The 13,968-nt window shown below is 48.5% G+C and overlaps 1 protein-coding gene across 2 annotated transcripts in view; it reads left to right on the top strand.

The window, feature by feature from the left end:
* Positions 1 to 13,715, top strand: part of ZZEF1 (zinc finger ZZ-type and EF-hand domain containing 1) — a 76,976-nt gene extending 63,261 nt beyond the window's left edge. Inside the window, exons 47-55 of one of the 2 annotated variants that reach the window (XM_033171749.1) lie at positions 1,200 to 1,335; positions 1,790 to 2,167; positions 2,620 to 2,763; positions 4,360 to 4,528; positions 6,650 to 6,748; positions 8,234 to 8,399; positions 10,206 to 10,356; positions 10,749 to 10,820; positions 12,501 to 13,715. In XM_033171749.1, coding sequence (XP_033027640.1) covers positions 1,200 to 1,335; positions 1,790 to 2,167; positions 2,620 to 2,763; positions 4,360 to 4,528; positions 6,650 to 6,748; positions 8,234 to 8,399; positions 10,206 to 10,356; positions 10,749 to 10,820; positions 12,501 to 12,575 — 1,390 coding nt within the window. In that variant the 3' untranslated portion in view covers positions 12,576 to 13,715. The remainder of the gene's footprint in view (positions 1 to 1,199; positions 1,336 to 1,789; positions 2,168 to 2,619; positions 2,764 to 4,359; positions 4,529 to 6,649; positions 6,749 to 8,233; positions 8,400 to 10,205; positions 10,357 to 10,748; positions 10,821 to 12,500) is intronic. The other variant, XM_033171750.1, reaches the window with a different exon arrangement.
* The last annotated feature ends 253 nt before the right edge of the window (positions 13,716 to 13,968 follow it).

Raw genomic sequence — 13,968 nt, forward strand, 5'->3', positions numbered from 1 at the left:
TTGAAGGCGTATGAGGCCACCACCTTGCTGGAGCTGAGCACATCTGGGGTCTTGGCCAGTGCTTTGGGTGGGTGACTGCCTAGGAAGCGCATGTCTGCCTTCTTGGGTTCCATGATGGAAGAAAGGTGAGATAACAACATAAAAGGACTAATAAATAAAAGAGGGAAAGAGCATTATGGATACCACCTTTCCAGGAGTGGGATGGGGAAGAAGGGGTTGTGTGTGTGTGTGTGTGTGTGTGTGTGTGTGTGTGTGTGTGTGTTTTAATGAACTGTTATGAGGAAGAGTTGAGTACCTTTCTAAAGGACAGTATTCACCCAATGTAGTGCAGGGAATTGCATTGTGCAGAGGAGCATTCGTCCTCTGAAGTGAGTCTGCCATTGAGGCAGTCCAGGCGCAGGCCTTGGTGTCAGGTTCTTCCACTATAACAAGAGCAGCCAGCTGTAGATGTGTATCAGACACCACCTCCCTTCAACCTAGGACCAGGTTGCTTGAGCGACCACCCCATCCCTTACAGTCTCAGTAGCTCACTGCTTTCTTTCTCTCCTGCAAGTTCCAAAGGCCTCAGAAACCCACTTTGTGGCAACTTGGGAACAGGGCTTTTAGCATGGCTCTGGAAAAAAGTGGAGATAATTTTGTTCCAACACGCTATCACAGTGGGATAAAGGGGTCTTTACCACGAGTGCCCATTTGTTAGGGTTTTAGTTTTCGTCTAAATGCATTTGCTGTTTTCGTGCTTTTAAGCTGTTTTTGAATTACCTTGTTTGTAGATGATCTTGGGACAGTGGTTTAGAAGGCGATTAATAAATTAAGTAGAATAATGATGATCCTGACCGTTGACCATACTGGTAGCTGGGGATGCTGGGAGTTGGAGTCCATCATCATCTAGCAGGCAGCCTGTAGGCTTTCCCTGCGCTGTATATACTCCTTCCCCTTGGAGAGCAGCTAAGTGGTAGGTTGGCTTCTTGCTGTCAGCCAACTCAGCTCTCCACGCCATTTGCATCTTGCAAATTAAAGCTGGGAGGCATTAAATGCTTAACTGCTTTGCAATCAGCGTATTCAGGATTTCAGCAAACAAGAGCCTTCCAGGGGAAGTAGCATCGGGAATGTAAATGGAGAAGGCTTTTCATGCAAAGATCCTGTTTTTTTATTTACGTTTCTGGAATTTGACTGCAAAATGCTTGGGTGCGCCCTTAAAGGTTTGACGGTGACGTGGTGACAACGGATGAGAGGATCCGGACATTGGCTCAGAAATGGCAGCCCAGCAAGTGCTTGCGGTCGGAGGAGCAGAGTTCCAAAGCGCTCGATACGGACATGATCATTGTGCCATGTCTGGTGAGTCTTCCACGTACGTCAGTGTACTAGGAGCACCTAACGTAATGCACATAAAATAAAACATTTGGAAGTATTCAGGTGGGCAAATAGCAATGAATCCAGCATGTTCAAACTGCAGAATCCCAGGAATTGGGAGTATACAGAAGAAGGAAGAAGCAGTACATAAATATTCAGTTTAGAAAAGGTTCATAATGTCGTCATTTTGTTAAGTGTAGTGGTTAGAGTTGGGCACGAGAGACCTCTGTTTAAACCCCCCACTCAGCCAGGATGCTCAGTTGGGTTAAGAACTGATGTCTTTCAGCCTCAGCTGCCTCACAGTAATGCAAGTTTCTAGTCCATGGTAGCTATGGAAAACAGCCGCCGCAAAATATGTGGGCTGCATCTGCCTAGAAAAGCCCCAGAGTGGTAAGTGGTTTTGGATTTCGGAGTGAAATATAACCCCGAATCTCTGCAGCCTGCTCCTGTTTTACAGTCCAAGCCTGCCCCCTGCAACAAGGCCACAGAAGAATCCAACCCCATCACCCAGAAGCTCATCACTAACACGGAAAGCGACCTCCAGCTCAGCTACGCCAAGCAACGTCGCACCAAGAGCTCCGTCCTCCTGCACAAGGAGCTGGACTCCAGGAGCAAAAAGGCCGTGCGCGGCTACCTCTACCGAGTCAACGATGCCACCGCCGTCCTTTATGCGAGGCACGCCCTTGCTTTGCTGTTGGCCAAGTGGCCCGACGACGTGGCGATCAGTGAGGAGATGCTGGAGCTCAGCGGTCCGGCTCACATGACGTACATCCTGGATATGCTTTTGCAGCTGGAGGAGAAACAGCTGTGCGAGAAGGTACACACACGCACACACACACACACACACACACACACACACACGGCATATTGAAAGATTGTGACTTTGGAAAGGGCTCTTTAAAACCTGCCAGAGAATACATGCAATCAATTAAAACGAGGCATTCCCTGCCCCACAAGCTTACACCCATGGCACACAATGGAAAAGGGACAGGGAGGGAAATCAAGCTGAGGAACCAGTTCTTAAAGGGCTGTTCTCATATTGACCAGCCGGCACAGTTCAAGGGTGGGAGGTGCCTGATGAAGTTGGTCTTTCAGCAAAGCTGATGGAATGAGCCTTTGGCTGCCCCCAGGTGCCAGTTGAGGGGAGAAGTCTGATGGGGCTGGTCTGTCTCAGCAGAGCTGATGGAGTGATGATGATGATACCAACTGTGCTGCACCTGCAAACCCGCATTCGCCTTCTGAAGCCGGTTTAACTTGTGCTCTCTGCAGATTCTCCTGAAAGTGCTCCGCGGCTGCAACGAAAGCATGTTGGCGACGATGGCGTTGACGGCCTGTCAGTTCATGGAGGAGCCCGGGATGGCCGTCCAAGTGCGGGAGTCCAAGCACCCTTATAACAACAACACAAATTTTGAGGTATTTCCCCCCCCCCCAGCAGTCTGAAATCACCTGTGTGACATTACGGTGACGACCCACCAAGAGCAGGGACGTGGGCAGGAGAGAGAAAATGGCCTTAATGGCTTTACTTACGAAGGCTGGTTTCCAAGTAGGACGGGCACAGGGAACCTTTTTTGGCCATGTTCTCTTCTGGGCAAACTTCTGGGCAGGGGTGGGGCTACATGCCAGTGGTGGGCGTGGCCAGAGGCAAGAGTGGGCGGGACAGCAGATGCCAGCTAGTGACCACACGCCTTCACACAACCCTCTCTGTCCTCCACCCTTGCAAGCAAGAGGCGTTATCAGAGTACAAGGACACATTCCATCCAGGCAAAAACCCTTAAGATGAGCAACACAGTCTTGGCTTTAGTTTCCCCATGTGCAAAATGGGGTATAGCAGTTCTTGCCTACCTTCTGAGGTAGGTTGGATGACTGAGATAATTTATGTGTAGGTATGCTCGGAGGGTGGCATATGTGCTGCAGTTCCTAAGCTTGGGAACCTCCGCACAAGGGAATTTTACAAGAGGGTGCAACAACCTGTGGCTCCTTCGTGGGAGGTGGGAAGGAGCCACACCGGGGCAGCTCCAAAGAGCAGCACTGGGAGGCAGAAGAGGTTTTTGTTGAATGCAAACTGCCTCCCCCTCTTTGGGCAAAGTGTGCTCCTACCAGCTATCAGCTGAGAGGTGGATCTGAGTGTGCCTTGCTCCAGCGAAGAAACCAGAAGCCCACCTTAACCTCTTGATTGCTCCTTTGAAGCCTTCCCCTTATCCACACTGCACCTGATATATTGTGTAAAGACATTGTGGAGCAGGAGATATGACTTCCCCAGAATAGCTTTGTAAGCCAAATGAGGAGGCCCAAGTTTGCCCCACAGTCTAGAGGAGCCTCCCACCCCTGGAGTCCACCTTTTTTCTCCGCATGAGTCACTCTTACCTGTCTCAGCTCTCTTAATAATGCACCATGGAGACCTCCAGAGGAGTGAATCATGCCTGGGCAGAACAAGCAGAGTCCTCTTTAGAACATGGGTCGTTCTGGTGCATCTTAGCCCTGGGATGATTCAGCCACCCTCCGTGCAGAAATCCATATGGAGGAGAAGCTGGAGGAGTGAATTGTTCTGAAGAGCCGCAGAGAGCAGCCACCTCTTAGCGTTCCAGACTCATCGGAGCCTTTCATTTTTAGCTTGTTTGCTGCGAGAACTAAACTAAGCTGGTTCTCTCTTCCCAGCCTGCAGATTCAGGATATGAAACTTGAATCCATAGAATAGCATTGCCCTTTCAGTGTTTACCTTTCAACCAAGGTTCTTCTGTGTCCTCGGGTTTGTCACTCCAAACATCTACCCCGGCTGCCATTCTAATTTTGAGTCAGCCAGCGTTCTCTCTTGTTGGATTCCTTCCCGTTTTTGTTTACAGTGGTGATTAGGAACCTTTCCCAGCCCAAGGGCTGCCTTTCACCTTGGGCAGCTTTCTGGGGCCCTCGCCTCCAGTGATGGGCTGTGACCCCAATTCCTCACATGCGCTCAGCTGTCTTTGTGGTGCACGTTGGTCCTCTGTTAAGCTTGGCACCTGCTCTCTCCCACAGGATAAGGTTCACATCCCCGGTGCTATATACCTCTCCGTCAAGTTTGATTCTCAGTGTAACACTGAAGAGGGCTGTGATGAGCTGGTTGTAGCCAGCAGCTGTGACTTCATCCACGATCGCCACACCTTCAGCGGGCCTCCGCACAAGTGGACAGACTTCGAGCTCCCAGGTAAAGTTTCTCAGCATTGTTGAGGGGAGGGAGACCCTTAAATAAGCTAGCAAACATAGCGCTGACACTCTCTGGTGATACTTAGATGCCAGACGTATTGATACAGCTTAAGAAGCAAAAGTCGTCTAGGTACTAAATGAAACTGGGCATACATGAACTGTGATGCTCAGATGAAGGGGCTCCTTCCACAGGGCAGGAGCAAGTCTCTCAAGAGCGTAGTCTGAGACACTGGCAGTTTAGTAGGAGCATCTTTTTCTCCGGTTGACAAATATTGTGAGTGGCCATCATATACTATAAAAAAGAGAGTTGGTTCTCGTCACCTCCCTACGCAGTCTGTTCCACTTGCATTAACTTCTATGACAACACCAGACCCCACACTTCCCCAAACGTCCCATCGGGAATGCAGAACAGACACTCCAGTGGCAAGACAGCTCCAATTTTGTAGCTGCCAGAAGAAAAAGAACTAGCCTTACTGGTCACTTGTTGGGTGTCCTCAGGGAATGGGGCCAGCAAGTGGGTTCAGCGATGTTATTTGAGAGACTATAGCTGAAACCTCCTGAAGGATGAATTGTATATTTTTATATTATTTTATTAGCTACTCTTCGCTCCAAGGGTATGTTACGACATCAAAACAACATTAAAAACAGTTTATTTATTATTTATTTGTCTATTATTTATTTTCATAAAGGCAAAATAAATAAATAAATGTAACAATGTGCACCCCACCCCCGAGACCATTCCATTATAACTATCCAACCTCCCAAAACTTCCAACACCTCTTGCAATGGTTTAACCCCTTTCCATTTTAACAGTACAAATTCTTCAAATACCCTCCATATCTCCTCAAAATCATTTCTCCTCCTGCATCTTCCCCGCCTTACCTTAAATCAGGACATGTTAATTTATTATTAATAACTATACCCCACACCTCTTTATACCATTAAAAACGGTTTAAAGCTGTTTATGGTCATACAAATATGATGGGCCAGGGGAAGGAGGTGCATCTTCAGCATCTTCCAGAAGCTGTACAGTGAAGGTGCTTCTTTGGAAGACGGGAGTTTCCACAACTCCGGGGCCACTATAGAGGAGGCCCTCCTTACTCTGGCTTTTGACACTTGAGGTGTATCTTTTTAGGGCCCACCATATTTGTATTGGAGTGTCAAGTCATTCAAATACCTGAAAGGCTGCCTCCTTCCCTACAGACCCTCTCGGGTGCTGAGATCAGCAGAGGAGACCCTCTTGGTAGTTCCTCTGCCCTCATTGTTGCCTCCAGCTGTGGAGGCAGAGCATAGCCATCATGGCTGGCAACCATCAATAGCCCTCTTCTCCTCCATGAATGTGTCCCATCCTCTTTTAAAGCCATCCAAATTGGTGGCCATCACTTCCTCCTGCCGGAGTGAGTTCCACAGTTTAACTTTCTCCCTTTCCGCATTCTGAAGTGGGCTCAGTTTTGACCTAATTTCTTCTCCCCACCACCCCTTAGCTCTCATGTGTTTCGTTCCTTTAGCTTGGCAGAGAACAAAAAACACCATATGTCTTGTCCTGCGCTGTGAGTCATCGCTTCCTTAGCATCGTCAGGGAGAGGTTTATTAATGTAGAGAGAGTTCCATAAAATCCTGCCTTTGTTCAGAACATGTTGCCTGTCAAAAATATTTTTAAAAGATGCAGAAAACATGGCAACGTATTAGCGATTTGCTAATAGCAGACGTTTCAGCATCTGGGATCAGAATCCTGTTTTGTCTTGCAAATTACCTTTGAAAAAACAAACCGCTCCTCAGTGCAGAAATCTTTGAGCGATTTCCTTTGCAACGCTGAATTCTGAAAAGTTGAGGTGGTTTTAGGGTTGTGTTTGAGGTGTGTTCAGGAGGCAGTAGGTGCTCAGTTATAAAACCCTTTAGGCCATGACATTTTTATTTTTCTAAAAAAAAATTAAAAAATGAGATGATCCTGCTCCATGTAACACACAGGATACTGCCAGGAATCCGAAAAACAGCAAAACACAGACATGCAGCTTGGCCTGATCCTCAAAACTGCCCCTGCCCCTTTGCTTATAGTGTGCGTTTTGAGTGAGATTGTCTGTGTCCCTGCTTAAGAGAACGCTTTCCTTCGCTCTTGTAACAGGGGATACCCTCTACTATCGATTCACCACGGACATGAGCAACACAGAATGGGGTTATAAGTTTACAGTGACGGCAGGTCACCTGGGGAGGTTCCAGACAGGTAAGTGCTTTTCAGAGCCACAAGTCAAAGATGGTTGTAGTCTCGCTTTCCTTGTGACGGGCCGGGAATCTTGGAGCAAAGCCTGTTGTTTTTTCTTTCTCAAGATCACACTGGGCAGTGGAGGAGAGGGGACAATAACCCAAGACGGTGTTAACGCAGCATGGGTGTCTCTTCTGTGCAGAGCGCAAAAGCTTGATGGCGGAATGGTGTTTGAAATAAAACATTACAATTCATGCAAACGGGAGCTTTCATTTATAAGAACCTAATAAGAGCATGCTGGATGAGGCTAGTGGCCCACCTTGCCCAGCATCCTGTTCTTGCGCCAGTAAGCCAGATGCCTCAATGGGAAACCCACAAGCAGGACCTGAGCATGAGAGCGCTCTCTCCTCCTGCAGTTTCCTGCAACTGGTATTCAGAAGCTGTGGAGGCAGAGCATAAATGTCATGGTTGGTAGGCAGCAGTAGCCTTCTCTGCCGTGAATTCCATAAGAGTTCACTGTCCTATGTGCCACTTGGGGCAAAAACTTGAGGGAGGGCAGTTTACAATATCTTAACTCAGGGCTGGGAAACCTATGAGCCTCCTGATGTTCCTGGGTTCCAGCTGCCATTAGCCCCAACCAGCATGGCTAAAGGTCAGGGATGATGGTGGGTCCAGCATCATCCGTAAGCTACACCTTCCCCCTGGTTGCCCTTAATAAATCAACTGCTGTTGACTAGCTGCCTCTGCTTATTGGTCTGCTCTTTCAATTTCCGCCTTTTTAATTGTTGGTTGGTTTTGCATAGTTGAAAACATTGAGGCCAGCCTTTGCCTACCTTGCTTGTTTGAGATGTTTTTGGACTACAGCTCCCATCAGCGCCCAGCATCATATAGCCAAGCTGGCTAGGACTGATGGAAGTTGTAGCCCAAAACATCTGGAGAGTAGGCTGGTTTAGACAAATAAGTACCTGTGTTAGGGTTAAGAGTAAGAGGTTTCTTCTGTTATGGGACAAGTGATACAACCTATTCTGAAGCTAGCTTTACTAAATATGTTTATAGAGGACTTTCTGTTTCAGGACCTACTAAAACTTTTCCATATCTGCAGCTAGAAATCTCTTGACGCAATACTGTATTGGGAAGCAGCTACTAACTCAGCTCTAGCGACACAGTGGGGTTTGGCTATGGAACATAGCTGTTGCAGAAAAACGTAGGAAGCGCTAAGAAACACAAAGACCTAAAAAAATAAAAAAAGCACCTGATTTTGAAACTGTAAGGTCCATCTTTATTCAGTTCACTGGAAAATGGTAGTTTGGTCTCCTCACTATCCATGGCTCACTTCAGGACAGTCTGTTAAGACAAGAGACTAAAAGACACCAGCTCTAAACAACTGCATGACCTGCTTAGCATTTGACTGTGTCATTTACACTGTATATGCAGTGTGGAGAAGGAACACATCGGACAAGCAGAATGGCACTATGGAGTGTTCAATGTACGTATTTTGAATTCCAGGCTTCGAGATCCTGAAGCAGATGCTGTCGGAGGAAAGGGTCATCCCCCACATCCCATTGGCCAAAATCTGGGAGTGGCAGGTGGGCGTGGCCTGCAGGCAAACTGGCCACCAGCGACTGAAGGCCATCCACCTGCTCCTTAGGATAGTCCAGTGCTGCAGCGAGAGGTATGCCTGCCAGTCTCAGCTTTGCTTTTCCCCCACTAAGCTTCCAGTCCTCATGAAAAGCAAAAAATAAAACAAAAACATAAATTCCCCACCACAAAGATAGCAGTGTTTTTGTGCCTCGTGATTTCTTTTGAAATATTATTTCATGATTCTGAATGCTGCTCTTTTAATCTGAGATCTGCTTCCGCCCGCCCGCCGCGCCCCCCCCCCCCAATGTGCAGAGAGGTGGACATGGCCGTGATAAAGGCAAAAGAAATGTCATTCGAAACAGGTTTGAGCCACAAATGGCTGTGTTGGTGCTCCTTCTCTCCATAAGTTCTGGCCCAATCGCCACAGGACTCAGCCGTTGGAGGCCTCGTCTACCCACAATGTTTGGGAAAGCTAATGTTGTGCAAGGAAGTGGTGGGAAGTGGTTTATCATGCAAATGCCTCTGCTTTTAAAATCAGCGGCCAGAAGAGTCATTCTGTAAGCCAGATAATACTGGGATATATTCAAGGCCCTCGTACAAAGCACCTGCTTTTATTAGTTACTTATTTAGAGCATTTGTTTTCCCCGCACTTCAGCCAGAAAAGCTTCCAGAATGGCTTACATATGATCAATTCAGTCCCTGCCCTGCAGGCCCACAGTCTAAAAAATACAAGTAAATTCCTTCCCAGCTCTCCCACCTGAACTAAGACAGGATGTAACTTACAAATCTAGCTCAGTGCCATCTACCTGTCCCGGCAGATGTTCACCAAGGTTTTTCTCAGTCCTGCTGTATGGAATCCTTTAATTCACAGCTGGTCAACTTGTGGCCCAGGAACAGTTTAGTGCCTCCCAACTTCATTTTATGTGACCTCCTGAAGCTGCCCCACCCTTCCACCTCGTCAGACTTCCACCCTTACTGTCTAATGACTCGCCTTTCTCACCTCTGGATATATTTTTTGTGTGTGTGTGTGTGTATTGCACCAAAGTCAGAAAGGAATTGCTCTCATTAGATTTTCAGAACATTGACTGTATGAGTCAGTTGTGTTACAAAACCAAAACAATCCTACATGTGCTTAATTGGGTAACCCCATCAAACCAATAGTTCTTACTTCTGAGTCAACCTGCTTAGGGAACTCAAATCTGACGTACCCATGTTGAAAATTGGAAGTAGAGCAGCCTTTGTTTTGGACTAGTTAATCTCCAGCTCTGCCCACCACCAGCTTGTGTTAGACCATGGAGAACTGGTTTCAGATCCATCCTTAGCCATAAAACATACTGGGTGACCTTGTGCCAGTTTGTACCTAACCTACCCCAAAGGGTTGTTCTGAATGTTAAACCTGGGGTGGGTGTGGGGACATGAAACCACATACCCTCCCCTGAGCTCCTTGGTAGAAAGGCAAAATAAAAATACATGAATATATTCCATTCAGGAGCTTGAGAAATCAACACACCTAGGGAAGGTGGTGGCTCCTCTTTAAACTATGGAACTCCCTCCCACAGGAGGCAGCGATGGTCACTCACTTGGGTGGCTTTAAAGAGGATTGGACAATTTCATGGCTTCCGATGGCTGTTAGCCATGATGTCTCTGCTCCGCCTCCACAGTTGCAGGCAGCAGTGCTTTTGAATACCAGCTGCTGGAAACCATGGGGCCTCTTGTTTTCAAATCCCACAGGCCACTGCTGGATGCTGGACTAGATGTGCTGCTGGCCTGATCCAGCGGGCACTTACGTTATGTAGTTAGAAGGTGAAGAGGGCTTTTGCAATCAGACTGGGACTGAGGACAGCTATTCTTCAGAATTTCAGCCCTTTTGTTAACTCAACCTTCCTCTTTCTTTCAGGGACTGTGACCTCACTCTGCTGAAGCCGCTCTGGCACCTTTTCAGCCGCATGGAGAACAGCATGCGCCACGATGTGACCAAATCGGGGATTCTCCTCCCACTGCACCGGGCGCTGACCGAGCTTTTCTTTGTCACCGAGAGCAGAGTTAGCGTAAGTGCTTCTGTCTTCTTCCTGGTGCTGGGAACAGCTGCCAAGCCATCGGATTAGACCGAGAGCAGTCTAATCCAGTGATGGCCAGACTTGTCCCTCCAGCTATTTTGGGACTACAATTCCCATCATCCCTGACCACTGGTCCTGTTAGCTAGGGATGATGGGAGTTGTAGTCCCCAAACAGCTGGAGGGACAAGTCTGGCCATCACTGGATTAGACTGCTCTTCCTCCTTTCTCTTCCTCCCTCCCCTTCACTTTTGTTTTACGTATTTTGGGATCCATGGGTGAGTTAGTTTATTTCCCTCATGCAATGCCATTATGAAAACACACTTGCTGTGAAAGCTTGTTCCTGGATTTTGCTCCTAGCTCTCATTCACACTCTCTGCTTTTAGGAACTTGGATCTCTGCAGGATTACTTGCTTGCCTTAAATACGGAAGACCATCTCCACCGCTGTACAGCGCAGGTAAAACCTCCAGGAGCCCCTGCTGATCTTCCCTCCTGTCCCCAAACTTCTTCAGCAGCAGAGGCTGCTTTTGTGACGGGTTTGCATTAATTGCTGTGCCCTGGAGACCCTTGAGACAAAAGAGCAAAGCTTTGAGTTTGGGCAAGGGAGAGACATTCCACAGGGAGACAGAAAGTATTAGGAATGGGGAGGGGTGAAGCTCTTGGGAGCATTTTAATTGGGCATTGTTCTCATAAGACCACAGCAGGCTCTTGTCTCCTCTGGGCTCGAGATAATTCACATTATTTTAACAAAAGAAGATAAATTTTGAAACTCAAAAGTCAGGTGCACCATGAGAATAAACAGTTGGAGACGTGATGTGACTTCTAAATCTGAAGCAGATTTAGTTTGAGCCCGACTGGTGGCTGGACAGGGGTTGGGGGGGGCTGTTCTCCCAGTCCCAGATGACGTTGGGCTCCCAACTCCCATCAGCCCCAGCTGGCATGGCCACAGTGGGCCCAGGGGGTGATGGGAGTTGTAGGCCAGCAACATCTGCAGGGTCCCCCTGTCCCTGATACAAGTGGAAGCCTGTTGGGATGTGCCCATCTGTTCCAGCATCTGATTTCCTATGGTTCCCAGAATCCTCTGGGAGGTTCATAAAAAGGGCACAAAGTTAATCCCCATTCTTGTTTGCCTCACTCTCCCACCTGCTATTTTGGGGGTACACTTCCCAAACCTTCTGCTTCCATTTAGCTTGAGGTGTGCATTACGTCAGTTTTTTGTGCCCTGTGCCCAGATGAAACATATGATGGCCCTCTCTAGGCACACTGCTGCCCCATCGTCAACAAAGTTATGACTTCCCAGGCAAAAATCCTTTTTTTTAGAACAGGTGCCATGAAATTGGAGGGGGGGTTAGGGAAGCGCTCTCTCCCCCACTGTCTGCACAAGACTGTTTTGGAGATTCCCTTGAGCTTTGCACCTGCCATTGCCCTTGAGGCCCTGTGATTGGTGGTGGGTACAGCAGAGCGCCCCCGTGTTGCTCGCAAAGCAGAAAAGTGCTATTCAAGCAGAATGGCTGTGCTGCGCCTCCATGGCTGGAGGCAGTAACTGCTTCTGAATACCAGTTGCCAGAAGCCACAGGTTGGGAGAAGGCTGCTCTTGTGCTCCGGTCCCGATTGCAAGCTTCCCATTGGGGCATCTGGTTGGCCACTGTGAGAACAGGATGCTGGACTAGATGGCCCATTGGTCTGAACCAGTAGGGCCTTTCTTATGCTCTTAGGATCATAAAACAGTAGAATTGGATGGGGACTCCCAAGGATCCTGCAATGCAGGAATCCCAGGTAAAGAATCCTTGACAGGTGGCCATCCAACCTCAGCTTAAAAACCTCCAATGAAGGAGAGTCTACCGTCTTCTGAGGGAGGCCCACTCCATTGTCAAACAGCTCATACCATTAGAAAGTTCTTCCTAATGTTTAGTTAGAATCTCCTTTCTTATATTTGAATCCATTGGTTCAGATCCCGCCTTCCGAAGCAGCAATAGGCAAGCTGGCTCCATCTTCCATGTAACAGCCCTTCAAGTATCTGAAAACGGCTTTCATAACATTTCCCAGTCTCCTCTTCTCCGGAGAAATTTCCTTGAATGGGAATATGCTGAACCTCAGCAAGCCTTGATGCACAACTCTCCTTTTCTTTCCCAAACAGGCCCTGAAAAACATTGCTGCTCTTAGCCTTGCCATTAACTACCCCAACAAATCGACGAGCCCCTGGAACGTTTAACCACAGGATCTTTTCCGGCTCGGAGCGGGGATGGTCCTTGCCCGTAGGAACCGTGGGGGCGAGCGTCCTTCGCCCGGTGCGGGTACCAGAGAAAGGAAAAGGGGGGTCCCTTCTGCTTCCGTTTATGTGCACTCCGCGGGCAGCCAGCCAGTCAACTTTCCGCCCCGATGTAGATTCTGTAAAAGCAAAAAGCGCACTTCCAAGGAAAAAGGGGCACACTCTCTCTCTGGAGCACCTTTGCGCGTCACCTCGAGTTATGTATGCACTTCTATTGTAGCATGTCTGTGGAACAGTATTTACTTTCTCTGAATTTCGGAAGAATGATATGGGGGGAGCAAGAGGGAACGAAGACCTCCCCCGAAGGAAGAGATGCCAGGCCACCTTCTGGCTACCACCCCACCCTCTTGCATCTCCCCACCACCACCACCACTCGCCCCTCCTTATATAAGCTGAACAAGGAACTGAAATGGACTGGTCGAAGCCTCATTTCAAACTCAAAAGCGGGTCTGGCCCATGATAATTGGATTGGCCAAGGAAGCAATGGAGGAATCTGGAAGTACGGCGAGGCTGAAAGAATCCTCAAGGATGCTGCTTTGGTTTTTTTTTTCCTCCTCTCTGAAAAGCTGGCTGCAACCCCAGCTGAGGAAAAAGGAGGAGGAATCTGGAGGAGTGTTGGAGGAGACCCTTGGTGAGAGACGGTGGCACTCCTGCTTTTCCGCTAGATTCTCTCATGCTGCTGGCAGCCACGGTTTCTTGTCAGTGACGTAGAAGTTGTGGCCTGGAAGTTGTCCTGGTTGCTCTGCGAGGAGCCACGGTTAAAGGGACAGGCGCTCCTTCCAAGATGGCATCTGGAAGGGGGACGGAGGCAGACAGTGGGGGTTCTCTTCCCCTCCACTCTGAATGCTGGCAGTGCAGGATGTGTCCAGCTCTTGAGCGATGAATGAATTAACCCGTCTGGCTTCACACAGCAATAACCACATAGTTCCTCCTGAATGTGGAATGCGCAGGGAAAATCTCTTGGGTGAAATAAATGGGCTTTAATCTCTTGTCCTGGGAGGGGGAGCCAGGGTGGAGGAGTTGCTTCTCCCCTCCAAGGGCAAACTTGCATGAAAAGCCAGGTGCTTGTGTGTGGCAGGAAGACAAGGGTGTTGCACATTTTCCCCAAGTTGCTAGCTCTATTTATTTTTTTTAATCTCCTTTGCCCTCTGCCATGCAGGCGAGAGACATCTCTCCTCTGCTTCGATGTCTCTTTTTGGAGTTTCCGAGGAACAGTGCAGCTGGGTGAACAGGAACAGCAAGGTAGCCGGCCCTGTTTGGCAAGGGGATACTCTGCCCAAAAAGCATTGCCTCTCCCCAAGGGCAGAGAGCGCACCACGGGGGGGGGGGACCCATT

The sequence above is a fragment of the Lacerta agilis genome, chromosome 15 (assembly GCF_009819535.1).
Source record: "Lacerta agilis isolate rLacAgi1 chromosome 15, rLacAgi1.pri, whole genome shotgun sequence".
In the NCBI taxonomy this organism is placed as follows: Eukaryota; Metazoa; Chordata; class Lepidosauria; order Squamata; family Lacertidae; genus Lacerta; species Lacerta agilis.